The 26,177-nt window shown below is 50.4% G+C and overlaps 2 protein-coding genes across 4 annotated transcripts in view; both read left to right on the top strand.

Annotated features, from left to right (window-relative positions):
- LOC101350669 (glutathione hydrolase 1 proenzyme) overlaps nt 1-11,270 on the top strand; it is a 21,530-nt gene extending 10,260 nt beyond the window's left edge. Inside the window, exons 3-13 of one of the 2 annotated variants that reach the window (XM_023740525.1) lie at nt 1,215-1,345; nt 1,505-1,591; nt 4,451-4,643; nt 5,010-5,167; nt 6,665-6,814; nt 7,220-7,356; nt 9,553-9,743; nt 10,000-10,127; nt 10,212-10,324; nt 10,394-10,507; nt 10,706-11,270. In XM_023740525.1, coding sequence (XP_023596293.1) covers nt 1,215-1,345; nt 1,505-1,591; nt 4,451-4,643; nt 5,010-5,167; nt 6,665-6,814; nt 7,220-7,356; nt 9,553-9,743; nt 10,000-10,127; nt 10,212-10,324; nt 10,394-10,507; nt 10,706-10,852 — 1,549 coding nt within the window. In that variant the 3' untranslated portion in view covers nt 10,853-11,270. The remainder of the gene's footprint in view (nt 1-1,214; nt 1,346-1,504; nt 1,592-4,450; nt 4,644-5,009; nt 5,168-6,664; nt 6,815-7,219; nt 7,357-9,552; nt 9,744-9,999; nt 10,128-10,211; nt 10,325-10,393; nt 10,508-10,705) is intronic. The other variant, XM_004386167.2, reaches the window with a different exon arrangement.
- Nucleotides 11,271-13,292: 2,022 nt separating this feature from the next.
- Nucleotides 13,293-26,177, top strand: part of GGT5 (gamma-glutamyltransferase 5) — a 31,363-nt gene continuing 18,478 nt past the window's right edge. For both annotated transcript variants that reach the window (XM_004386166.1, XM_004386165.1), the window contains exon 1: nt 13,293-13,465. In XM_004386166.1, coding sequence (XP_004386223.1) covers nt 13,293-13,465 — 173 coding nt within the window. The remainder of the gene's footprint in view (nt 13,466-26,177) is intronic.

Below are 26,177 nucleotides of genomic sequence, written 5' to 3'. Positions count from 1 at the left end.
CACTGACTGCAATGAGGTGTCTGATGTGCGTGGAGTTGCCTGTCCCACCCGTGGACACTCTCAGCAGCCTCTGGTTAGTGGAAAAGGAGACACTGACCCTGAGAGCCACACCTGGCTGAGCCCCTTTCTCAGCTCTAAGGGTATCTGTCTTCTTGGATGAACTCTGCTGTTTTATTTTATTTTAGATTGATTCCTATCTCACATTATATACAAAACCTATCACCACTACCATCACCAGTTGCCATAAAAGTCAATTCCAACTCATAGTGCCCCTATGTGTGTCAGATAGAACTGTGCTCCATAGGGTTTTCAATGGCTGATATTTTGGGAGTAGATCACTAGGCCTTTTTTACAAGGCACCTCTGGATGTACTTGGACCTCCAACCTTTTTGTTAGCAGCTGAGCACATTAACCGCTTGTACCACCCAGGGACAAAAATCAGTTTTCACTTAACTAAAGACTTCAAACAGAAAAAATATTATTTTAATTAAAAAAACTACAATTTGCAATTTTTATCCAATGACAAAAAGCATCTTAGCTTGAAAAGGAGGAAACTATAAGGTCCCTGGTGGCGCAGTGGTTAAGAGCGGCAACTGCTAACCAAAAGGACAGCACTTCAAATGCTATGCGGCAGTTCTACTCTGTCCTATAGGGTCGCTATGAGTTGGAATCAACTCGACGGCAATGGGTTTGGTTTTTTGGATATAAGGTCCCTAGGTGGCACAAATGCTTTGCACTAGATTGCGAACCTAAAAGTTGGTGATTTTAATTACAGCCTAGAAAACGCTATGGAGCAGTTATACTCTGTAATATATGGAGTCACCATGAGTCAGATTTGGTTTGTTTTGGTTTATAAGCCCATCAGTTTTAGAGTTGTTGTTGTTAGTTGCCAGGGAGTCAATTCCAACTCATGGCAACTCTGTGTGTCAGAGTAGAACTCCTCCACGGGGTTTTCAAGGCCGTGAACTTTCAGAAGCGTATCGCCAGGCCTGTCTTCTGAGGTGCCTCTTGGTGGGTTTGAACTGTCAACCTTTTGGCTAGTAGTCGAGCGCTTAACTGTGTGTGCTACCCAGGGACTCCTGTTTCAGAGTTACATGTACTTAAAAAAAAAAAAAGGAACTCTTATGGGCTCCTCTTAGGTCCTCTGCGCAGGTGGGCAACTGGGTATGTGTGGGAGGTGGGCCCTGCAGGTCCTTACCACCCCCTATATGCAGGGACGCCTTGCAGGATGGCGGCTCAGCGGTGGATGCTGCCATCGCAGCCCTGCTGTGCGTGGGGCTCATGAACGCCCACAGCATGGGCATCGGGGGTGGCCTGTTCCTCACCATCTACAACAACACAATGAGTGAGTGCTGGTGGGGGGTGGGGGGCAAATGGCACATAAGGGTGGTCTATCTGGGGCTGGACTTCGGCTTCAGGAAGCACAGCAATTGCCCCAGGGCTCAGCGTGGGATGAAGGTCTGTGTGTTGGTCTGGCCTGCCTACCACCTACCTCTCCTTCCAGGAAAAGCTGAGATCATTAACGCCCGAGAGGTGGCCCCTGCGCTGGCCTTTGCCAGCATGTTCAACAGCTCAGAGCAGTCTCAGGAAGGTAAGGGCGCAGACGCTGGGCTGGGCTGGGCACAGTGCCTCACCCATGTGACCCCCTCCTGCCGGGTGCCAGAGGGGCAACTCTGGTAGCTGCTGCCACCCACCCCTTCCTGGCCCCAGAACACCCTCCCATAATAACAGCCAAGGCCATCGTCACAAGGGGTAAAGGGACAAGGACTTCTGTTACTCTGCTCAGACTCACCCTATACAAGAAAAGAGTAGTTATATTACAACAGCTCCCACTTATCAGGGCCTCACTGGACTGGCGCTCTGCTCAGGACTTTTCACCGATGAGCCCCTTGAATCCTCCCTGTACCCTTAAAGAAGGCGCAGTGAGGATTCCCATTTTACAGGTGGGCACGTGTAAATTGTGTAAGTTGACTGGGAGGTGGTGAAACCAGGATTGAACCGAGGCCATCTAAACCCCAGAGCCTGCGTTTTGAACAGGCATCTCAGGCCATCCATCCAGCCATTCGTTCATTTGCTCAGTTGCGGAATAGCTCTCTAGGCCTTCAGTCTGGGGCTCCCTTTTCTAACCTGGGCCTAAGCAGAGAAAGAAAAAACCACCAATTACCTTTGAGTCTACTCTGACTCATGGTGACCCCATGTGTGTCAGAGTAGAACTGTGCTCTATAGGGTTTTCAAAGGCTGATTTTTTGGAAGTAGCTTGCCAGGACTTTCTTCTGAGGTGCCTCTGGGTGGTCTCGAACCTCCAGTCTTTGGGTTAGCAGGTTAGCAGCAAGAATGGTAACTGTTTATACCATCTAGGGGCTCCCTAATCAGAGAGGAGGAACCCGAACTCCCCAGGCAGCCGAGGGGAGGCCAGTGGCCACCAAGGGGTACTGGCTAAATTGAGGGATGATAAGATGGAAAGGAAGGAGTGGGGACACCAGCCATAGTGGGTTCAATCCCCAGGCTGCAGGCTCTGCCCTGTAGGCTGACCCTAGGTAGTCCCTGCGGGTGAAGCCTCCCCAACAGAATCTTTATATTTTACCAGTTGAGAAACTTGCAGAGTGTAGAGATGAAATCATTTAGAGTGTAAAAATGCTGCAATCTGATAAACTTAGCAGCCTATGGGATCTTGGAATTCATTTATTTAACTGAAGCTTATCGAGCATCTCTTATAGTGCCGGGGCTGTTCCCTAAGCCAGGGTACAAAACACAGTAGATAAAATCCATGTCCTGGTCAAGCTGTCATTCCGGGTGGAGGAGAGAGGACTACCAGACGGTGAAAAGTGCTAGGGAGGGAAGCAGATGAGATTAGGGAATGGAAGTCTGAGCAAAGGCCCAGAGGCAGTGGTGCGGGCATGGGGGAAGGTAGGAACCTGCTGGGAGCTAGGAGGCTGCATCGAGTGCACAGGGACAGGGTGGGGTCAGAGGGTGCAGCCCAGGTCACAAAGACCCCGCCTTCTGTGTGAGTGAGGTGGAGGTCCTGGCATGTCTGAGTGGAGGAGGGTAGGCTCTGATTCATGCCTGCCGAGGTCACTGCAATAATCCAGGAGAAGGAAGAGGGTGGTGGGAAGGCGCTGATGCTGAGCTCACTCACAGGGACCAACCAGGGCTGGCCTACAGGGCAGAGCCTGCAGCTGGGAGATCAGACCAGCAATGGCTGGCGCCTTCACGCCTTCCGCTCCATTTTAAGCCTCAATCTGTTCAGTCTCTTTTGAGCGGCGCCCTCTGGTGGCCATTGGCCTCCCCTCTGCTGCCTAGGGAATTATAGCAGTTAAGAGCTCGGCTGCTAACCGTAAGATCGGCAGTTGAAATCCACCAGCCGCTCCTTGGAAACACTATGGAGCAGTTTTACTCTGTCCTATAGGGCCACTATGAATTGGAATCGACTGGACAGCAGCGAGTTTCTGCTTAGGGAGTCCCCTGGGTGGCACAAACGGTTTGCAATCAGCTATTAACCTAAAGGTTGGCAGTTCAAACCTACCCAGCAGCATCACGGATGCTGGCTATCTGCTTCTGTAAAGATTACAGCCAAGAAAAGCCTGTGGCAACCCCAGAATCGACTCGATGGCAATGGATTTGGCTTTGTATTTTTCTCTGTTTAGGGCAGGTTATAAAAGGGAGGCCCTGCCCCATACTCTTGAGGGCTATCCCCAAAAGTGAGCAAATACACAAATTAATGATTATTCAGTCTGCAGATTTGCCAACAGGTTGGGCGTGATGTGGGCGAGAGGTGTCTACAATGACCCCTCGGAGGAGCTGAAATGCCCCTGTCATCTCAGGGTGGAAGCAGGCCAGTGCATAGGGTGAAGGCCACCGCTGCCCCTTTCTGGGTAGAGGGGAGCGCTCATGTGAGGAGCTGGGTCTGCTTCCAGTGGAACCATGGGCTCCTCAAAGGTCAGAGGGCAAGACCTCTTATGGTCAGATGGGGAAACTGAAGCCCAGAGAAGGAACAGGGCAGAGATTTGTTCAGGAGGGTGGAAAAGAGCAATGGGACTGGCTCAGCCTTGGCGGGTGGCCTGGGCTTGAGCTGGAGTCAGGGCCAGACCCGCTCTGGCTTTGGAATGTCCTGGTGGAACCCATCAGTCTTATGGAATGAGCGGCTATGCCATAGCCTCACTGAACAACCGTGGGCCTGCCACAGGATTCAGACACAGATGCCCTGTGGAGACAGAATCTGGTCCTGGGACAGCGAAACTCAGCATCCGCATTACCACGCCTCCCTCCATGCCCGTGCCCAACATGCCTAATTGATCCACACTCTGCCTGCCAAGCCCACATATGATCTAGAATCCATTTCCTTCCTGAGTTCCACTGGCCCCATGTGAATGGGTCAGGGGAAGGTGAATGGGATGCTGCCCACCGAGACACCTCTTAGCTGTGGCTGCCCACCAGGCCTGTCTCTCCACAGGGGGGCTGTCGATAGCGGTTCCAGGGGAAATCCGAGGCTATGAGCTGGCACACCGGCGGCACGGCCGTCTGCCCTGGGCCCGCCTCTTCCAGCCCAGCATCCAGCTCGCCCGTGAGGGCTTCCCTGTGGGGAAGGGCCTGGCTGCAGCCCTGGAGAGAAGCCGGGGCACCATTGAACGGCATCCTTTCCTGTGGTATGTCTGTGTGTAGCCAGGTCCCTGGGACACAGGTGGGGACAGGTGTGGCCCCAGGGGCCCTGCAGGTGGTGAGCTGATGAATACACAGGACAGAGAGGTACAAGTTATTCCTACCACGTATAAGGACACATCCTGAGCCTGGGGCTTGGGGCCCCAGCAAACCCCATGGTCGGCCTGGTTGGGACCCTTGGAGGCATGGGATGGACTATCTAGGAGGGGTACCCGGGAGGATGTCCCCAGTTGAAAGGCTACCCACCTGCAGAAGGGATGTGACCATTCTGTGGCCTTGTTTTCCTGGTGTGGGTGGGCTGGACCGTGAGGGTCCTCCCCACAGCCTACCTCACCTTAGCACCCTCTGCCCAGCGAGGTGTTCTGCCGGAACGGGAAGGTGTTGCAGGAGGGGGAGCGAGTGGTCATGCTAAGGCTGGCCAGCACGTACGAGACGCTGGCCCTTGAGGGTGCCCAGGCCTTCTACAACGGGAGCCTCACAGCCCAGATTGTCCAGGACATCCAGGCAGCCGGTGAGTGGGCAACTTGGGCTAGGGCAAGGGGCTCCACACAGGAACCCTGGGCTGAGGGCCTAGGGCAAGGGGCTCCATAGCAAGAGGCTGAGCTGGGATGGGCAGGGCTCTTGGGGAGGGTCAGGGCCATGGGGTACTGCAGCTCCTGCTTAAGTCAAAGCGGAGAGGATGTGCCATTCCAGAGAAAGCCCCCAGAGGATAAATACAGGAGGAGCAGGAGCCTTCCTTGGTGAGGAAGCCCTAAGGCACAGACTGAGGATCTAAGAGGCTTCCCAGAGGAGGTAATGCCTGAACTGCAGACGGTGGACTTTGCCAAGTAGAGAGAGGAATGGCATTCCTGGCAAACGGAACAGTTCAGGCTGAGGCCTGGAGAGAGCGGGCTTCACTCCCCACAAATGAGGGTGGGCTTGGTGAGTGTCTCAGTCTGGGTTCTCTAGAGGCAAAACCAGTGAAATGCATGTATATATGGAGAGAGAAAAGAGAGAGAGAGAGAGGGTAGGAAGAGGAGGGGAGAGAGAGAGTGTGCTCATTCTGGACCATGAGACAGATCATCCATTTATACTCTGGAGGCAGACCACACCCCCAGGGAAACTCCCCTTTCAACTAATTGGTTGATCACATCAGATCACATCATGGAAGGTGACATGAGGTGACATTATGGAACAGCTACCAGTCCAGCATCTGGCCACACCACTGAGAGTCAAAGCCTAGCCTAGTGGACGCATACAATTTTCCACCACAGTGCGAGAGGCGGCCGAGGGACAGTGTCCCGGGTGAGGGGGGCTCTGATGGGCTTGGGCTCTGAAAGCCTTTCTCAGGTGCTGTTTTGTCAGCATTTCCTGGTGGAGGATGATTAGCATGTTAACTTTGCCACTGACGCAGTGTAAATTCCCTATCTGTCTAGAGCCAGTCCCTCCAAAGATTCTTTAAGAGTCTTTGGCCATCCACCCCTGGAGAAGAGGCAGGACAGTGGGAGATGGGAGCAGATATTTTCCATTTAGAAAGGAAAGACCAGGAGGCCTGTGAGGCAAGCGGCCAAGGGTGGCTGGCCTGGTCCTGGCCGTGGAGAGTTGGGCCCCACTAGGGAGAGCAGGGAGGACTTGGGTAGGTTGCTGAGAAGGTGGGAAGCAGAGGGAGCTAGGGCCCTCGAGAGTGGGCAGGGTCTTAGCTTGATGACCCCATGCCCCCTGCCATGTTGCAGGCCTACTTCCCTATGATGCAGTCCTGCCCCCACCATGATGCAGCCCTGTCCTCCCCATGATGCAGCCCTGCCCATGCATGGTGCAGCCCTGCCCCCCTCACCATGGTGCAGCCCTGCCTCCGCCCCCCACCATGATGCAGCCTTGTCCCTTCCGTGGCATAGCCCTGTCCCACCTGTGGCATAGCCCTATCCCTCTCATAGTACAGCCCCATCCCCACCCCCATGGTGCAGCCTCCCCTGCCCCCAGATGGCACAGCCCTGCCCCTGTGTCCATCTGAGCTGCTGTCCTGTTGCAGGGGGGATTGTGACGGCTGAGGACCTGAACAACTACCGTGCTGAGCTGATCGAGCACCCACTGAACATCAGCCTTGGAGACTCTGTGCTTTACATGCCTAGTGCCCCACTCAGCGGGCCCGTGCTGGCCCTCATCCTCAACATCCTCCAGGGTGAGCCTGCTCCAAGGGCCTGCCCGCATCTGTCCAATCTGTCCAATACACATGACTGAGTGCCCACAAGTGCCTGCAGGGGGCAGTGCAGAGTGACCAGGGCCATGATGGGTGGGAGGTGGGAGCAGTGTCCAGGGGGTAGTAGCCCTGCAAAATCAGGGCTCCAGGGCTGGGGGCACCTTCTGTGCCTGGGAGCCTGAGGCCCATGCTTAGACTGGCCCTTCGCCAGCTTTACCCTAGTCCACCCTCACAGTAGTCCCCAGGTGGCCACAGATGGTTATTTAATTTTCAGCCTTTCCCTTCTCGAGGTTGGCAAAAGCACTCAGGGAGGCATGAGGTGCCCGGGCACCAGGAGAGAACAGAAGGTGTCCCCCTGCCAACACGGGCCTGGTTCTGTTCAACCAGGGTACAACTTCTCCCAAGCGAGCGTGGAGACCCCTGAGAAGAAGGGCCAGACGTACCACCGCATCGTGGAAGCCTTCCGGTTTGCCTATGCCAAGAGGACCCTGCTTGGGGACCCCAAGTTTGTCAATGTGACTGAGGTTAGGCACCCAAGCCTCAGGCTGGCTTTACTGATATACTTGCTTCCCAGACTCTTGTTGTGGGCCTGCTCTGTGCCAGGGATAGGAAAGTGACCTGGGGCCCTAGAGTACTGGCTGCTGTCCCCACAGAGCTCACAGCATGAGGAGGGCTGGGGAGACAGGCTCCACAACCGGTTCTTAGCGCGCCCTCTGCTCTGGCCACCCTTCTACCTTGGGACCTTTGCACATGCTGGCCCTCTGCCCCAAAGGCTCTTTTCTGTGGTCAGAGTGAGGTGAGAAAAGCACAGGGTGCTGGAGCCCCCAGGGTGGCTTCCCTAAGCAGGTAATGAGAGGATGGGTATGCCAGTGGGTACACCTGGGGATCTGTCACCCCCAGGAACCAACATACTTCACATATCCTCACCCTCATCATGTCCCTTCCTGCGCAGGCCCTCGAGTTCCCCCCGGCCTCCTTTGATCCAGGATCAAAAAGGCTCACGCTTTGCAGTTGCCCACTGTGTCTCTCTAGTCTTGTAACCGAGACTAGACCCCTTGGCTGTTCTGAAGATGCTTTACATACCAGAGCCATTCCCTTGCAGAATGTCCACATCCTGGGATAATCGGGAACTCTGGGGGTGTTGCTCAAACCTTTGTGGACATCTCCTTTGCAGGCCTCCAGGACTCCTTCCTTGGGGCGCTTCCTCAGGCCTTGGGGACCATAACAGTATTTTTTTTTTTTTTTAATCAGCCCTTTAAAAATGTAAAAAGCATTCTTTGCCCAAGCGCCGTACAAAGACAGGTTAGATTTGGCCCCAGCTGCTTTGAGGTTTCCTCCCTCATCTGCTAACTCTTACCTGGTTACATGGTTACCCAAGGTAGGCTGTGGCTCTGGGCCCTGGGCCTCCTCTCTTCTCTGCTCTTGCTGCTTGGGAGACCTCATCCAGGCTCACAGCTTTAAATAGCCTTCTGTATACCACGTGGGTCAGTGGTAGAATTCTTGTCTCCCATTCGGGAGACCTAGGTTCGATTCCTGGCCAATGCACCTCATATGCAGCCATCACCACCCATCTCTCAATGGGGGTTTGCATGTTGCTATGATGCTGAACAAGTTTCAGCGGTGCTTTCAGACTAAGGCAGATGAGGAAGAAAGGCCTGGTGATCTGCTTCTGAAAATCAGTCAGTGAAAACCCTATGGATCCTGTTGTGCATGGGGACCCACCCAAAGGCAGCTAACAACAACAACGTACTCATGTCTGCTCATTAATCTCCCAGCTCTGACCTCACCCGTAAGCTCCACACATGTAGGTCCACCCACCCACCTGCGACAGGCTTGGCAGTGTCCAATGGGTGGTACACAAGTCCAACATCAAGCTCCCGCTTGTTCCCAGCCTTGCATCTCTTCAGTGTCCACCTCCCTGGTAAAAGCAACTTTAGGCCACAGGCTTTGGGTCTTTCTTGGTTCCTGGCTGAGCCACCCTCCTATCTTGCCTGGCTCCACCCCAGTTGGGCTCTACCCTTATCCCCACACAGCAGCCAGAGGAAGCCTGTGAAAACACCCCCAGGGTGCTTAGTGTTCCGCTCCAATTCCTGTCCTTCAGGGCAAAAGCCGAAGTCCTTATGGGTCTACAAGGCCCCATGGGATTGGCCCCACTGGCATCCTCAGCCTCCTCCCCCTAACCACATTCCTCCTTTGCCTGTCATTCACAGGCCTAGCACCATCTGCCTCAGGGACTTGGCATTTACTCTTCAGGCCTCATTTGGTGCTCTTTTCTGATGTCACCTCCTCCGAGAAGGCTTCCCTAACCACTTCCTATCCCACTTGCACCCTTGCCTGCTGTTGTGCTTCCTGCCTCCCACGGAGGCAGGGACGTGTGTATCTGTTCCCTGGTGACCCCCCTGAGCCCCTAGTTCCCAACCAGCACAAGCACCATACATGTCTGCATAAAAGAATAAATGAATGCGGTGAGAGGCTGGGTCTTAAGGGACAGATGGACAGCTGATCAGAGCTGCCGGAGTGCAGCAGAGATAGAGGCTGGAGAAGGGCCAGTCATATGGCCGTGTGAGGCACCCGGCCCACCCCTGAGAGCCACGGGGGCTTTAGGGTGTTGGAGGGTTGTGGTCAGAGCCATGGTCGAGGACTTTGTGAGACTTGCTCGCACAACCCTGTGCCCCGTCCCCACCCCCTCCCACCTCCTCAGGCCAGCTCTGGGGTCTCAGCAGGTGGTCCACAACATGAGCTCCGAGTTCTTCGCTGCCCAGCTTCGAGCACGGATCTCAGACGACACCACGCACCCCATCTCTTACTACGAGCCTGAGTTCTATACGCCTGATGACGGGGGCACAGCGCACCTGTCTGTGGTCTCTGAGGATGGCAGCGCCGTGTCCGCCACCAGCACCATCAACCTCTAGTAGGGGCTGCCAGCTGCCTGGGAGGAGGGTGGGTGGGAGAAGTGGGGAGAAGCGGAGGGGGCAGAGGCTGGCTGCTGTCTTCCTACCATCCCAGAGGTGGGTGTGGGCGGGGCCAGCGTGGACGCAACTGGCAGGAACGTGGGACCCCAGTGCGGTGGGGGTGGGGGCAGGGGGCGACGGGTTGGTGAGGGCCTGCGTGGCGTGGCCCGTGGTGGGGGCGGCGGTGAGCAGCAATCTAACGCTGCTACTCTGCAGCTTCGGCTCCAAGGTCCGCTCTATGGCCAGTGGGATCCTGTTCAATGACGAGATGGATGACTTCAGCTCACCTAGCATCACCAACCAGTATGGGGTGCCCCCCTCACCTGCCAACTTCATCCAGCCAGGTATGGGAAAGGGGCTTGGGCTGGGTGGGGCTGCATCCCAGGCAGCCCGGCTAACCCTGTCCTCACCCCTCCTGCTGGCCGCAGGGAAGCAGCCCCTGTCCTCCATGTGCCCGTCGATCATCGTGGGCCGTGATGGCCAGGTCCGCATGGTAGTGGGTGCCTCTGGTGGCACGCAGATCACCACAGCCACCGCGCTGGTAAGTGCCACCCCCCACCCCCTCCCACTTCCACCCCGGCCACGCTGACCCCTTTCCCCCACTCCCCAGGCTATCATCCACAGCCTGTGGTTTGGCTACGATGTGAAGCAGGCAGTGGAAGAGCCCCGGCTGCACAATCAGCTCCTACCCAATACTACAACACTGGAGAGACACATGGACCAGGTGGGTGGTGGGCGGGAAATGGAGTCACCCAGGCTGGCATTGTGAGCCTTTGGGCAGTGAGGGCCAGCTCTCCTGCTCCAACGGGATCCACAGATACAGCTGCCCCAACTCGCTGTCTTGGCCACGCAGCCAGAAGTGGCCCAGAAGGCGTGGCTAGGATGCTGTGGGCCCCGCTGAGACCCCCTCTCCCCTCACCAGGCAGTGACTGCAGCCCTGGAGAGCCGGCACCACTACACTGAGGTCACATCCACCTTCATCGCTGTGGTGCAGGCAGTTGTCCGCACGGCCAGTGGCTGGGCGGCTGCCTCAGACTCACGGAAAGGCGGGGAGCCTGCTGGCTACTGAGTGTGCAGGGCGACCAGGCTGACCCAGGGACGAGATGCCTGCTAGGGCCAGGAGCGGGACTTTGGGGGCCTGCTTTCCCCGGGAATGGCCGAGCAGTGCAATAAATGGGGCTGCAGTGCCAGGCTCTGGGCAGCCTCGTGGCCTAGCCTCAGCATCCTTGTGTGTGAATGGAGCGGTCTGCTAGGGAGGGGTGAGAGGTGGGGTCGTGGTTGCTGGAGCAGCAGGCAGAGTGAGGCTCACCCTAAGTCCTGGGCCTGGTAGTACCACTTCTTCGTGTGGGCCATGAGAAGGCGCCCCACTCTGGCTAGGAAAGGTGGGGGGTTGTTTACCTGGGCAGGTTTTAGGAACTGGGTCCAGCCTTCTCAGCCCTGTTGGCCAGCAAGGGAGGCATGGTGCCCAGCTCATGCTGCGAGAATGTGGGGAGGGGAGGTGAAGCTGAGGTCTAGGGGGGCGGGGGAAGAAGCTTCTCAGGGGATTGGGCAAGAGACTGGAGCAAAACATGCTGGCTGGAGCCCAGCCTGGGGCTTTCCCAGCACAAACCCGAGTGCACCCAAGCTGGAGTCAGCTCCAGAAGGAGACCTGGTTCCCAGGGATCAGCGGGCTGGGAGCAGAGCCCAGGTCCCCAGGGGTCAGGGGGCTGGCTGGGGACTCGGCCAGAAAGGGCCAGTTTGGAAGGAGACCCAGTGGACTGCTTCTCCAGTCCCTCCCAGCAGGGGTGGATTACCCAATAAGCAAGGTAAGTCTGGGCTTACTTGTGCTTATTTCCTAATCTGTGGTGAACAATCTCACGTGGGTTTCAGCCCGAGTGTGATGCCTATTCCTCTACCTGGGTCATTGCTCAGGCAGCCTCTGGCCCTGGCCTCCAGGCCCTGTCCCCCGCATCCCTGGACTTGGGGCTCTAGGGTGGGTGGGTGTGCTGGCCACGGCCAGAGAGGCACTTTGGCTCCTGATTGAATGATGTCACTGAGATGAGAGGGTCGAGTGGGGACAAGAGAGGAGCCTGTATCCCCTGCCCCAGGCACCTTGGGACCAGACTCCAGGAAGACCCACCCATCACAGCCTGTAGGGCCCAGGCTGGCCAGGGCTCTGGACCTGGAAGCATGTCCACTGGGCCTCGGGTTCTCTGCTTCACCAGGTCACAGCCCCACGTCTGAGTGCTGAGGGCTCAAGTGGGGAGGAAGTGGGGAGGCCATGGAGGGATGTGGGTGGGTGCCCGGCACAGTCAAAGGGGCACCTAGTGGTCCTGACTCCCCGGCTGCCTCCCAGGTGGGCACGCTGAGTGAGGCTGGGGAAGGCAGGGCCGGGCTGGTGTCCCCAGGGGAGAAGGCACTGCATGGGCAGGAATATCCTGAAGCATGGATGGATAGAGTGTCTGGGAGGACAGAGATGCAGGCAGGGGTGGGGGCCCAGGACAGCAAGCTCCAGTACAGATGGTCTGGGGGTCACTGGTGCCCAGGGTGGAGTGCACGCACTGTCTCTACCCCACCCAGGTGTATCACGGTCCCAGCTGTCTGGTGTTCTTTTGTCTGCCTGCTCATTGTGCAGACTGGGAAGCTGGGGACTCCCAGCCCCCAGGCCAGGCTGTGGCTGAGCTGGGACTTGAACTGGGTCCTGAGTGGCATGGCCTTGGGCCCCCTTCTGCTGCTTCCTGGCCCCTGCAGCCCCACCTCTGTACCCCAGACCCCTGTCACCCTCTTGCTCTGCCCAGAGGCATTGTCTGACAAGACAGGCGCCTGCCCTCTCTTGGTCTGGTCCAGGGGATCCCCGTTCGAGCCCTAAGCCCTGCTTCCCATCTTCTATGGGAACTGGAAATGACTGTGAGAAGCCCTCAGCATTTGGGGTCAGCCTGGGCACCATGGGCAGCAGCAGCGTTGGCACCACAAGGCTGGCTCCGGACAGCCAGGCTGGCTGCTTGCTCAGCAGTGAGAGAGTTAATGGCGTGAGCGCTGCTCCTTTCTGGGAGGAAAACTCCCCACAGACGCCCAGCTGCTGCCCCCCTCCGCCCCCCACCCCCCTGCCAGGGCCAGCAAGGCTTTGAAAACTGGAAGTTTGGGTGTGTGGCCAGTGATTCCTCTCGTGGCCAGCTCGAGCGAGTGCTGGGAGGGGGCAGCAGCCCTGCCACCGCCACCACTGTCTGTCCATTGACCTGTCCCATCTGTCTGCCTGGCTGTCCGCTGCTCATCTATAAACCTGTCTGTCCATCCACTGGAAGCCTGTCTTTGTTCAGTTGTCTATCTGTCCAGCCTTCTTGTACTATCCCATCTGTCCAGCTGTCTGGCTTTCTGTTGAGCCATCTGCTTGTCTGTCTCTGCCCACCATCTATTTGTCCATCCGTCTAATAATCTGTGAGTTCACGTGTGCCTCTTCTGGTCCATCTCTCCATTAGTCTGTCCCGTGGCCTGTCAACCCATTTGCCTCCCTTCCCCCAGGCTGTGGAGCCATGGCTCGGGGCCATGGGGCCACAGTCAGCCTGGTGCTGCTGGGGCTTGGGCTGGCCCTGGCCATCATCGTGCCCGCCGTGGTCCTCTCCCGCCACCACACCCTCTGCGGTCCTCACGCCTTTGCCCACGCGGCTGTAGCTGCCGACTCCAAGGTCTGCTCGGACATTGGACGGTGAGTAAGGAGGGTGGGAGCTGTGTGGCCCTGGGCAGTGGTAAGAGCCTGGTGAGGTCTGTGTGTCGGCATGCATGGGCCAATGGGTTTGCTCCAGCACCCAGCTGCTGGCTGCTGGGATGTAGCTCGGGTCTATCTTCACACTAGTGGGAAACGGGGACTCAGACAGGGTACTGGGGGCAGTGCCACCTGTCTGGCCCAGCCTGACCCCCATGGTGGATGCTAGGAGTGCCAGTTCTCTGAGGCTGGCATCCTCTCCTGGGAGTGTGGCCGAGGGGGTCCAGGGTACAACATGTGAGTACTAACCTGCCTGGGGTGCACACGATGTTGCTCAGGCCAGTCCCTGGGGCTGGAGAGGACCCTCATTCCACCCTGGCCTGTGTCTCTGAGTCACTCAGACCTAGAAAACCGGCCTCTGTGGCGCCACATCCTCCAAGTTCCCAGATCCTGGCGCTGGCGCTGGGCCCTTGGCCAGCAGCAGGCGGAGCAACTCTGTGATGTTTGAGGGGACTGCAGCTGGCGTTTCTCACCCCTCTTCCAGGAAGCCCAGCCCTAGGGAGGCCTTGCTGCCTCTCCCCTGCCCCCCACCACTGTAGCCGAGTCTGCTTCCTGGAATATTTGCCTCGAAGGTCACTGTAGGAATCCAAAGTGCTTTGTCACTGAGAGGAACAGTGCCTAAGTAGGGGGACTGTGGCCAGGGCTCTGTGCCCTGCTCCTGACATCCCCACCCTGCAGGCTTTCTCCTTCATTTGTGCATTTGTTCGTTCATTCCTTCCCATTTTCATCTGTCCATCAGTCCCTGCCCCAGCTGCTCATGCCAGCATCTGGGCCCCTACCCTCCCTTGCCTGGCTCTCTGGGCCTTCCCAGGGCCTCCTGTCCTGTCCCCTCCCCTTGACAGTCACTGAGGTGGCACTGGGGGGGCTTGCTTTTTAGTGGGAGGCCCAGAGACAGACATAAAACCAGCGAGCCCAGGGGGAGCGGAGGGAGCCCCTACTCCAGGAGAGCCCCTTCCCTGCTCTGGAGGACTGTTGGGCAAAGATGTGGAGCCCATGTGAGGCCAGGGGTCTCCCCCAACTACTCTCTCTCTGTGAAGAGAGAAGAGGGCAGATGTGGCTTCCCCCCAGTGTTTTCTTGTCAAACAACATTCTCTGCTTCCTGTTCTTGTTTGAAGAAGCTAGGAGTGGGAGGGAGCCTGGGGCTGGCCCCAGCTGCTGATGTGGAACAGGGGGTCACACAACCCCTGCCTCAGGAAGGCGGAAGGGGCTGGTGCAGCATCCTCACCGCCAAGTCCCTCCTGCGGAGTCTCTGCACTCCCAGTGGCTGCTCTGCAACAGGGTCTTCTGGGGGCAGCCCAGCCTCCTTACCCATTGCCCTCCCACACCCTATCTCCTTCCACCCCATCAGCACCGGGGTGTCTGCTGTAGCTGGGCCCTGGGTGAGAATTCCTGCTCACCATGCCCAGTAGATGTACAACAGGCTCATGGTGGCAGGTCCCTTCCCTCCAGTCTGTCACCCCAGTGTGATGCTTCTGTGCAAACTAGGTTTGGGTGCAAACTAGGTGTTCTGAGGCTCCGAGTGAGGGCCTGACTGTGAAGGAGACAGCATGAGCTTTGGTGCGGGGGCTTTGTGCCATCTGCCTGCTGTGGCCTCTCAGAGATGCCGCCCTCCTCCCATCCTCCATGGAGTCCTTGTGCCACTTGGCTCATGAAGAAGTTAGGGCCTTCACAGAGGGGCTGCCTGGTGTCACCAAGTGGGGGATAAGCTGGGGGTGGCATTCAAGCCTGCAGACTCCCAGACCATCATTCCCACCCCTGCTCCCCAGCTGCAGCCCCTGTAGGGGTGGGAACTCTCCAGGGCTGAGGGAGGGGGTGAGGTCTTTCCAGAGCCCCCCACCAGCTGCCCTGGACAGAACTGCCTGCCCAGGCCCCAGGCTTGGCCCATAAAGGCCAACTATGTGTGGTGGAGGAGACTAGTGGAGGGGTCACCCTCTAGGGGACTGGGCTCTGGGCTGGCATGGGAGCGACAGCTGGGCCCTGAGAGTTAGGTCTCATCAGCTGCTCCAGGCCCCCCCAGGACACAGTCAGAGTGGGGGTGGGGACAGGGACTCTGGACAAGTGGCTGTGCCACCTTAGCCTCAGTTTCCTCATCTGTGAAATGGGCTCATGTGGGCATTTCCCTCACGGGGTGGCTGTGAGCATGAAGGGCTCCCTCATCACAGCAGCCACTCAGAAGCATTACCTTCATCTTAGCTTGGTCTGGGCGTGGGGTCAGCCTCTCAGGACCTAGGGCTAGTGTCCAGGGTCAGAGTGAATGCTCTGACCTCACTCTGGGGAATGCTCAGAGGGGATAGGGTGTGGCCCCAGTCCCCTTCCCCCAGGGCCGTGGCTCTTGGTCCCACCCCTTTTTTCCCCTCCTAGCCCCACCTGGGTCTGTGACCCTGTGCTCCCACGCCAGCTTGCCAGGAAATACCTGAGTTTCCTCCCCTCTGGAGCTCAGGCCAAAACAGCCTGTGCACTGGGATTGTGCGCAAGTGTGTGCACGTGTGAGCACACGTGCGTGAGAGTGGTAGTGACAGCAGCCCCATGGGGAGAGGCACATTAGACAGGTGTGATTATTCTGCATGGCATCTTTGCACAGCAGAGGAAACCCAGGCTCAGGGAGGGAGAGCCACTTGCCTGGCGTCATGCAGCTGGGGAGCAAGAACTCTGCAGACATTGATGGGTCTGTGGCACATGTAAGTGTGTGTTTGGTTTGCATAACACTTTTGTCCTAATCGACTATGAATGGAGCCACCTACTATGTACCACTGTTCTAGGGACACAGCCATCACCAAGATGCACAAAAATTCTGACTTCTTGTTTGGGAAGACAGACAATAGACAAATACCATACCTAATGTTTGGGGCTGAGAACTGATCATTGGCCATCTGGATGTCCTCTCTGTGAGTTTCTATTCAAATCTTCTGTATTGAAATCTTTTGTCCATTTTTCTATCAACTTGTATATTAAATGCATTTTCTGCATGATTGAGACAATCAAATAATTTCTCTTTTAAAAAATGCAGTGAATGTTTTACCACCCTGCATTCTGGAACAAACCCCACTTGTTGGTGACTTAATATCACTTGTGTATATCACTAGATGTGATTTGCTAATATTTTGTTTAAGATTTTTATACTTATGCTCATGAATAATATTTCCTTTCTTGTAATATCCTTGTCAGGCTTTGGTATCAAGGTTTTACTGGCCTCATAAAAAGAGCTTTTATTTATTTACTTATTTTTAAGATCGATATACTTCATCCTTTAAATGTTTAGAAGAGTTTACTGGTTAAGCCTTCTGAGCCTGAGTTATGTGTGTGTGAAGGCTTTTAAATGATGGATTCTATCTCTTTAATTGATATAAATTGATCAGGTTTCAATCAGGAAAACAATACCATTTATAAAAGTTCCTAAAAAAATAAAATACTTAGGAATACATCTAACCAGGGAGGTAAAAGACCTGTACAAAGAAAACTACAAAACACTATTGCAAGAAACCAAAAGAGACCTACATAAATGGAAAAACATACCATGCTCATGGATAGGTAGACTCAACATTGTGAAAATGTCAATTCTCCCCAAAGCAATATACAATTACAATGCAATCCTGATCCAAATACCAGCAGCATTCTTTAACTGGATGGAAAAATGAATCATTAACTTTAAATGGAAAGGAAAGAGGGCCCAGATAAGTAAAGCACTATTGAAGAAGAGAACGAAGTAGGAGACCTTGCACTACCCGACCTCAGAAACTACTATACAGCTATGGTAGTCAAAACAGCCTGGTACTGGTACAATGACAGACACATTGACCAATGGAACAGAATCAAGAACCCAGATATAAATCCATCCACTTACAGTCACCTGATCTTTGACAAAGGCCCAAAGCCCATTAAATGGGGAAAAGACAATCTTTTTAACAAATGGTGCTGGCAAAACTGGATGTCCATTGTAAAAAAATGAAACAGGACCCATACTTTATATCATACACAAAAATTAACTCAAAATGGGTTAAAGACCTAAATATAAAACCAAAAACTAAAAATAATGGAAGAAAAAATAGGGTCAATGGTAGTGGCCCTAATATATGGCATAAATAGGATAAAACTCATAACAATACACAAACACCAGAAGATAAGCTAGATAACTAAGATCTTGTAAAAATTAAACACCTATGCTCATCAAAGGACTTCTTCAAAAAAGTAAAAAGAGAATCTACAGACTGGGAAAAAAATTTTGACTGTGACATACCCAACAAAGGTCTAATCTCTAAAATCTATAGGAAAATCCAAGACCTCTACAACAAAAAGACAAATAATCCAGTTAAGAAATGGGCAAAGGAAATGAACAGACACTTCACCAAATAAGACATTTGGATGGCTAACAGACACATGAGGAAATGCTCATGATCACTAGCCATTAGAGAAATGCAAATCAAAACCACAATGAGATACCATCTCACCCCGACACTACTGGCATGAATCAGAGAAAACAGAAAATAACAAATGTTGGAGAGGCTGCGGGGAGATGGGAACTCTTATGCACTGCTGGTGAGAATGCAAAATGGTACAACCATTTTGGCAAACGATATGGCGCTTCCTTAAAAAGCTAGAAATAGAAATACCATATGATCCAGCTATCCCACTCCTAGGAATATATCCTAGAGAAATAAGAGCCATCACATGAATAGACATATGCACACTCATGTTCATTGCAGCATTATTCATAATAGCGAAAAGATGGAAACAACCTAAGTGCCCATCAACAGATAAATAGATAAACTATGGTACATATGCACAGTGGAATACTATGCAACGATGAAGAACAATGATGAACCTACAAAACATCTCACAACATGGATGAATCTGGAGGGCATTATGCTGAGTGAAATAAGTCAATCACAAAAGGACAAATACTGTATGAGACCACTATTATAAAAACTCATGAAAAGATTTACACATGGAAAGAATCTTTGATGATTATGATGGGGGGTTGGGGTGGGGAGGGAAAAACATTAACTAGACAATAGATAAGTGGTAACTTTGGTGAAAGGTTAAGTCAGTACACAATACTGGGGAAGTCAGTACAACTGGACCAAGGCAAAGTCATAGAAGATTCATAGACACATCCAAACTTCCTAAGGGACCGAGTTACTGGACTAAGGGCTGACGACCATTGTCTCAGGAGACATGTAGCTCAATTGGCATAACATAGTTTAAAAAGAAAATTTTCTACATACTCCTTTGGTGAGCAGCGTCTGTGGTCTTAAAAGCTTGTGAGCAGCCATCCAATATACATCTACTGGTCCCACCCCATCTGGAACGAGGGAGAATGAAGAAAACCACAGACACAAGGGAAAGATTAGTCCAAAGGACTAATGGATGACAAGTACCACAGCCTCCACCAGACTGAGTCCGGCACAACTAGATGGTGCCTGGCTACCACCACTGACTGCTCTGACAGGGATCACAATAAACGGTCCCAGACAGAGCTGGAGAAAAATGTAGAACAAAATTCAAACTCACACACATAAAAAAGACCAGACTTACTGGTTTGACAGAGACTGGAGAAACGCCAAGAGTATGGCCCCCGGACATCCTTTTAACTCAGTACTGAAGTTGCCCCTGAGGCTCACCCTTCAGCAAAGATTAGACGGGCCTATAAAACAAACAATAACACGTGTAGTTCAACTATGTATACAAGACTAAATGGGTCCACCAGCCCAGGGGCAAGGACAAGAAGGCAGGAGGGGACAGGAAAGCTGGACAAATGGAAATGGGGAACCCAAAGTCAAGAAGGGGAGAGTGTTGACGGGTCTCAGGGTTGGCAACCAGTATCACAAAACAATATGTATATAAATTGTTTAATGAGAAACTAAGTTGCTCTGTAAAAGTTCACCTAAAGCACAATATAAATAAATAAAATGATCAGTTTCTATTTCTTCTTGTGTCTTGGTAAATTCTTCCCAAGGAATTAGTCTATTTTATGCAAATTGTCAAATTTATTGGCATATAGTTGTTCATAACATCCTCTTATTTTTAATGTCTACAGGGTCTGTAATGAGTCCCTGTTTTTATTTCTGATATTGGTAATTCGTTTTTTCTCTGTTTGTTCTTGATCCGTCTTTCTAGATGTTTTATCAATTTTATTATTTTTTTTTAAGAATCAACTTTTGGCTTTGTTAATGTTTTTATTGTATATTTATTTCCTCTTTTCATTTGCTTCTAATTTTGTCCTGATTCTTTCTCTTCTACTTCTTTTGAGTTTAAGTTACTATTATATTTTATGTATACATTTTGAGAAACATAAATTATGAGATAGATACATAGGCCCATTACTTTTTAAACTCTCTTCTTTTGTGATAAGGAGCCTTGGTGGCGTAGTGGTTAAACCCTTGGCTGCTAACTGAAAGGTCAGCAGTTTGAAACCACCTGGCGCTCCGCAGGAGAAGATGTGACAGTCTGCTTCTGTAAAGACTACAGCCTTGGGAACCCTATAGGGCAGTTCTACTCTGTTGTACAGTGTTGCTTTGAATCGGAATCAACTTGATTGCAGTGGGTAATCTCTTTTTTTTTTTTTTTTTTTTAAATCTAGGCCGTTTACTAGTTTAATTTGATAGTGGGAATTAATTGTGCAATTCTTTTTACTTTTTTTTTTTCCCCATACAAAAATTTATACGTACATTGTTATGTGACCCTAATTGATCTCCCCATACTGTGACAGCACACTCCTTTCCACCCTTGATTCCCCACATGGCAATGCGTAATATGTACAGAAGCAGACTGCTGCATCTTTCTCCCACGGAGTGGCTGGTAGGTTCAGATAGCTGGCCTTTTGGTTAGCAGCCGAGGGCTTAACCGTTACACCACCATGGCTCCTTTTATCCCTAAATCCTTGAGTATATATCTACTAAGAGTAAGATTTTTCTCCTACATAACCTTAATATCATTATTACACACAAGAAATTTAACCTTGTTACAATAATATTTAATATGTAGTCCAATTCAAATTTTCCCAATTGATCCAATATTCTATTTGTTTGTTTAGATTTAGCATCCAATCAGTGATTGTCAAAATTCTTTATTCTTTCTTCTAGAATAATCTCCTGCTTTTTTAAAATCATTTGATCTTTTATGACATAGACATTTCTTAAGAAGCCAGGCAAGTTGTATCACAGCCTTCCTTCACAATATTGATTTGTCTGATTGTTTCATTATAAGATTCAGGTGAAACATATCTGTCAAGAATATAAAATAGGTGGTGTTGTGCCCTTCCTGTTGCATCATGTAAGGGGAAAAAACATCAGGCTGTCCCATCACTGGTGATGGCTAAGTTGGTTGTGTCTTTCAGGTAAAGACAATTTTCCCCCATTAAATTACTAATATGTGGGTGGGTACACGTGAATTTCCTTTTTTTTTTTAGCATCTATTTTGATCCTTCTCTGAAGAAATAAAATTGTGTTTGCAAAAAGGTGATTTTCTAAATCTATCGTTTCTTCCACGTTCACCCCCTGGTATTCTTCTGTAAAGACTCCTCCAACCTTGCCATTCCTGAGAATCACTATCGATTCATGGATTGTTTTTAAATTAAATGTTATAATTCATCACTGTTATTCTTTTTTATTGTGGTAAATATATAGATAACAAAACATGACAATTTCTTTTAGCGTGTTTTGAAATATTAAGGTGCAGTTTTCATCTGCTTTGTGGGCATGTCTTTCAGACATGCCTTCATGATCACTGAGACTTTATTCTGTTCCGTATGTTTTTTTCTTATTATAACTCTGTATGGGTTTTGACTGAAATATTTTTACTGTTCTTGTTTAAGCAAGATGAATTTTCCTGTACTTGTCCTGTACTTGTGACATTTGCCTTCTCTGCTCCTTCCACAACTTTTTATCTAAGTCTTCTCTCTGCCTTGTTGCCTTGTCCTGCTCAGTTTGACTTCTTTTCCCAGCAGCATATACCTAGTGCAGGGTTCTGACCCGGATGACAGTACTGGAGTATTAGTTTGAGAGTTCTCAGGACCAGAAACTCTTCAGCACCAGCCACATTTCCCTTGGCCCCCTTGCACTCATCCACAAGCTGAGACCTGCAAGACTACCTCCATAGTTAGGGGAGGCTTCTGTGATTGTCCCGCTTCCCTGTGAAAGCCAGTGGTTATGTGGGGGTTCTCCACTTCTCGGTGAACCAGGGACTCATTGCCTTTCCTCCACTTCCTCCCCACCATTACTGATAGCCCCACACATACGGTTTTTTTTTTTTAAATCTTGTCTAACACAAATTTTATTATGCTGTAATGAAACCTGTGCGATTTATTTATTTATTTTTTGACCATCTCTTTAATGTCTGGCTTAATAGAAGACATCTGAACTCTCATATCTGCTTCTGCATTCAGTCTGTTATGATATGATGCTTTGGTTGAAATATATGAAGAAAATCTGGTTTTACATAGATTTATAGGTCCCTGGGTGGTGCAAATGGCTTCCACCCAACTACTAACCGAAAGACACCCAGAGACGCCATGGAAGGCCCGGTGATCCACTTCCGTAACATTAAAACCAAAAACCAAACAGTTGCCCTCAAGTCAATTCCGCTGTATGATATGCCCATATCTGTCAGAGTAGAACTGTGTGTTTCCTAGGGTTTTCAATGACTGAGACCTTTTAGACGTAGATTGCCAGGCCTTTCCTTTGAGAAGCCTCTGGGTGGGTTCGAACCACCAGCCCCTCAGTCAGCAGTCTAGCACTTAACCTAGTTTGTGACACCCAGGGACTCCATCTATAGATTGTTGTTGTTGGTTGCCATCGAGTTGATTCTGACTCATGGTGACCTCATGTGTTACAGAGTAGAACTGCTCCATAGGATTTTCTTGGCTGCAATCATTTTTTAAAATAGTTTATTTTTTGTTGTTATTGTTGAGAATATACACAGCAGAACACACACCAATTCAACAATTTCTGCATGTCAATTTAGTGACATTGATTACATTCTTCAAGTTGAGCAATCATTCTCACCCTCATTTTCTGAATTATTCCTCCCCCATTAACATAAACTCACTGCCCCCTAAGTTTCCTATCTAATCTTTCAAGATACTGTTGTCATTTTGATCCCACATAGATCTTAAAAGAGCACAATGCTCAAGGTAGACATTCTTTACTAGTTGAGATAAACTATTGTTTGGTTTTAAGAAGACTTCAGGGGATATTTTTGGTTTAAGGTTTAAAGATTATCTCAGGGCAATAGTTTCAGGGGTTCATCCAGCCTCCATGGCTCTAGAAAATCTAGATTCCATGAGAAGCAGAAATTCTGGTCTGCATTTTCTCCCTTTTGATCAGGATTCTTCTATAGAATCTTTGATCAAAATGTTCAGTAATGGTAGCTGGACACCATCCAGTTCTTCTGGTCTCATGGCAAAGGAGGCAGTTGTTCATGGAGGCAATTAGCCACACATCCCATTTCTTCCTCCTATTCCTGACTCTTTTTCTTACTCTGTTGATCCAGGCAAATGGAGACCAATTGTACCTTGGATGGCCACTTGCTAGCTTATAAGACCCTACGCACTACACAACAAACTAGGAGATAGAATAGAAGCGATAAACATGATATGGGGCCAGTTAACTGGGATGTCCCGTGAAACCATTACCCTAAACCTCCAACAAAGAAACCAAATCCCAGGAGGTGTTTGGTTGTACATAAGCAGCCTCAGCAACTGCTCTTTTTTGTTATTGTTGTCAATGTATCTATCACACAATTTTTGCCAGTTCAGCTTTTTACAGGTACAATTCAGTGCCAGGTACAACTTTTTACGGATGTACAACTTATTGACAGCAATTTCATCAATCGGCTGTGCAACTCTTACCCTTAATCAATGTGAATTTACCATCAACATAAACTGAAATCAGTGATCCATAAGCAATAACCCCCTACCACTTCCTCCTGCTCCTGGTAACCACTAATAAACTTTGGTCTCTATACATTTGCCTATTCTTGTCTTTTTATATAAGTGAGGTCATACAATGTTTGTCCTTTTGTGATTGACTTATTTCACTCAGCATAATGTCTTCAAGCTCCATCCATGTTGTAGCATGTATCAAGACTTCATTTCTCTTACTGGTGGAGTAGTATTCCATTGTATGCATGTACCACATTTTGTTTATCCGTTCATCCATTGATGGGCATTTAGGTTGTTTCCACCTTTTGGCTATTGTGAATAATGCTGCAATGAATATCGGTGTACAAAGACTTTTCATGTTGCTGCTTTCAAGTCCCTTGGATATATTCCTAGCAGTGGAATTGCTGGGTTTTATGGTAGTTCTATTTTTAGTTTTTCAAGGAACCATCACATTGTTTTCCACAACAGCTGTACCATTTTGCATTCCCACCAGCAAAGAGCAAGGATTCTAATCTCCTCACATCCTTGGCCAACATTTATTTATTTTTTAATCTTAGCCATCCTAGTGGAAGTAAAATGGTATCTCACTGTGGTTTTGAGTTGCATCTCTCTGATGGCTAATGACACTGACTGAGCATCTTTTCATGTGTTTGGTGGCCATTTGAATGTCTTCTTTGGTGAAATGTCTATTCACGTCCTTTGCCCACTTTATGATTGGGCTATTTGTCTTTTTGTTGTTAAGTTGTCAAAATTTTATATATGTTTTGGTTATTAGATTCTTATCAGATGTATGGTTTCTGAAGATATTCTCCCAGTCAGTAGCTTGTCTTTTCACTTTTTTGGTAAAGTCTTTTGATTAATGTAAGTTTTTAATTTTTGTGAGGTTCCATTTATTCATTTTGCATTTTTCTTTTGTGCTTTTGTTATTATATTAGATAACCCATTGTTAAATGCTAGGTTCAACAGTTTTGCCCCTGCATTTTCTTCTAAGAATTTTATGGTTTTAGTTTTCACATTTAGGTTGTGGTGCAATGGATTGCTTTTATATGGCCTTTCTTGCCATGGTGTTGTTAACTCCCATCCAAGTGATTGGGTGGGAGTATACAAATAAGGTAATTGCGGCCCACTGAGGGGATTTGATAGCTTGCTAATAATACAAACAAAGTTCATGGTACCCATGTGGGGGTGAGACCATGCAAGTAAGGTCTAGGGAACCCTAATGAGGGAATTGATCAGTTTTGCCACCCTGCTAGGCTTAAAATGAGCTGTCCCAGAGGTGGGAGGAGAGGATCTCACCACCACCAAGAAAGAAGAGCCAGGAGTGGAGCACATCTTTTGGACCCAGGATCTCTGTGCTGAGAAGCTTCTGGAACTAGGAGACCGAAAGAGAGAGAGAGTGTTGTAACACTGAAGATGGCAAGAAGTGGTGGCAGAGAAATGGTGGCAGGAGAGTCAGCAGGAGAAACTGGCAAGAGATGGCACAGTGGGCTTCCTGGCCCATGGAGCGAGAAAGCTGAGGCCTTCGGGCAGGAGGCTTGCTGGTAGAGTAGGGTGCCCCTGAGCACTTGGTGGAGCTAGGTTTGCTGGCCCACGAAGATAGAGCTGAGCGCTTTCCGGCTGAGGCTTACTGGCGGAGTGGGGTGCCTCAGGGCACTCATCGGCAGGGCTAAAAGAGCTTTGTAACACTTGCTCAAGCAGGGCAGAGGCCAAGGGGCCAGAGAGAGGCTTGCCTGTGGGCACAGCTGAGAAGAGGCTGTCCTGATGGAAGACCTGTATCCTGAGTGTTCCTAAACCTAAACTGTAACCTGTTACTTCCCTAATAAACCCGGTAAATGTGACTATGGTCTGTGAATTCTGTGTGGTCATTGCAATGAATCTAGAACCCAGCAGAGAAGTAGAGAATGCCGTGGGAGGGACAGTTAGCATCAAAATTGGTAAAGATGGCAGAGAGAGGAGGCATGTCTGAACTTCATCTCATAGGAATCAGCCTTGGGCTGTTGATCTTGATTCTCCTTCCCCTTTGTGAAGTTAGAAGAGGTCAGATGCCACCCTCACACCATTTTTACATAGGTATTAATCTATTTTGAATTTGTTTTTGTGTATGGTGTAAGGCATGTATCCTGTTTAGTTTTCTGCATGTGGAAATCCAATTTTCCCAACACCACTTATTGAAGAGACCCTTCTTTCCCCATCAAGTGGACTTATCACCCTTGTCAAAAATCAGTTGACTATAGATGTCTGGATTTATTTCTAGGCTCTCAGTTCTATTCCATTGGTCTATGTGTCTATTATTATAGCAGTTCCAGGCTGCTTTGATTACGGTAGCTGTACAATATGCTTTAAAATCAGGAAGTGTGAGTCCTCCTACTTTGTTCTTCTCTTTCAACATTGCTTTAGCTCTTCAGGGCCTCTTGCCATTCCATATAAAGTTGAGGATTGGTTTTTCCATTTCTGTAAAGAAGGCTCTTGGAATTTAGGTCGGGATTGTGTTGAATCTATGGATCACTTTGAGTAGTATCTTAGTTATCTAGTGCTGCTATAACAGAAATACCACAAGTAGATGTCTTTAACAAACAGACATTTATTCTCTCACAGTTTAGGAGGCTAGAAGTCTGAATTCAGTATGCCAGCTCCAGGGGAAGGCTTTCTTTCTGTATTGGTTCTGGGGGAAGGTCCTTGTCATCACTCTTCCCCTGGTCTAGGAGCTTCTAAGCACAAGGACCCAAGGTCCAAAGGACACACTCTGCTCCTGGCTCTTCTTTATTCATGACATGAGAT

This window comes from Trichechus manatus, unplaced genomic scaffold (genome assembly GCF_000243295.1).
Source record: "Trichechus manatus latirostris isolate Lorelei unplaced genomic scaffold, TriManLat1.0 scaffold00157, whole genome shotgun sequence".
NCBI classification, from domain to species: Eukaryota; Metazoa; Chordata; class Mammalia; order Sirenia; family Trichechidae; genus Trichechus; species Trichechus manatus.
This window is presented reverse-complemented; position numbering and strand designations above follow the sequence as displayed.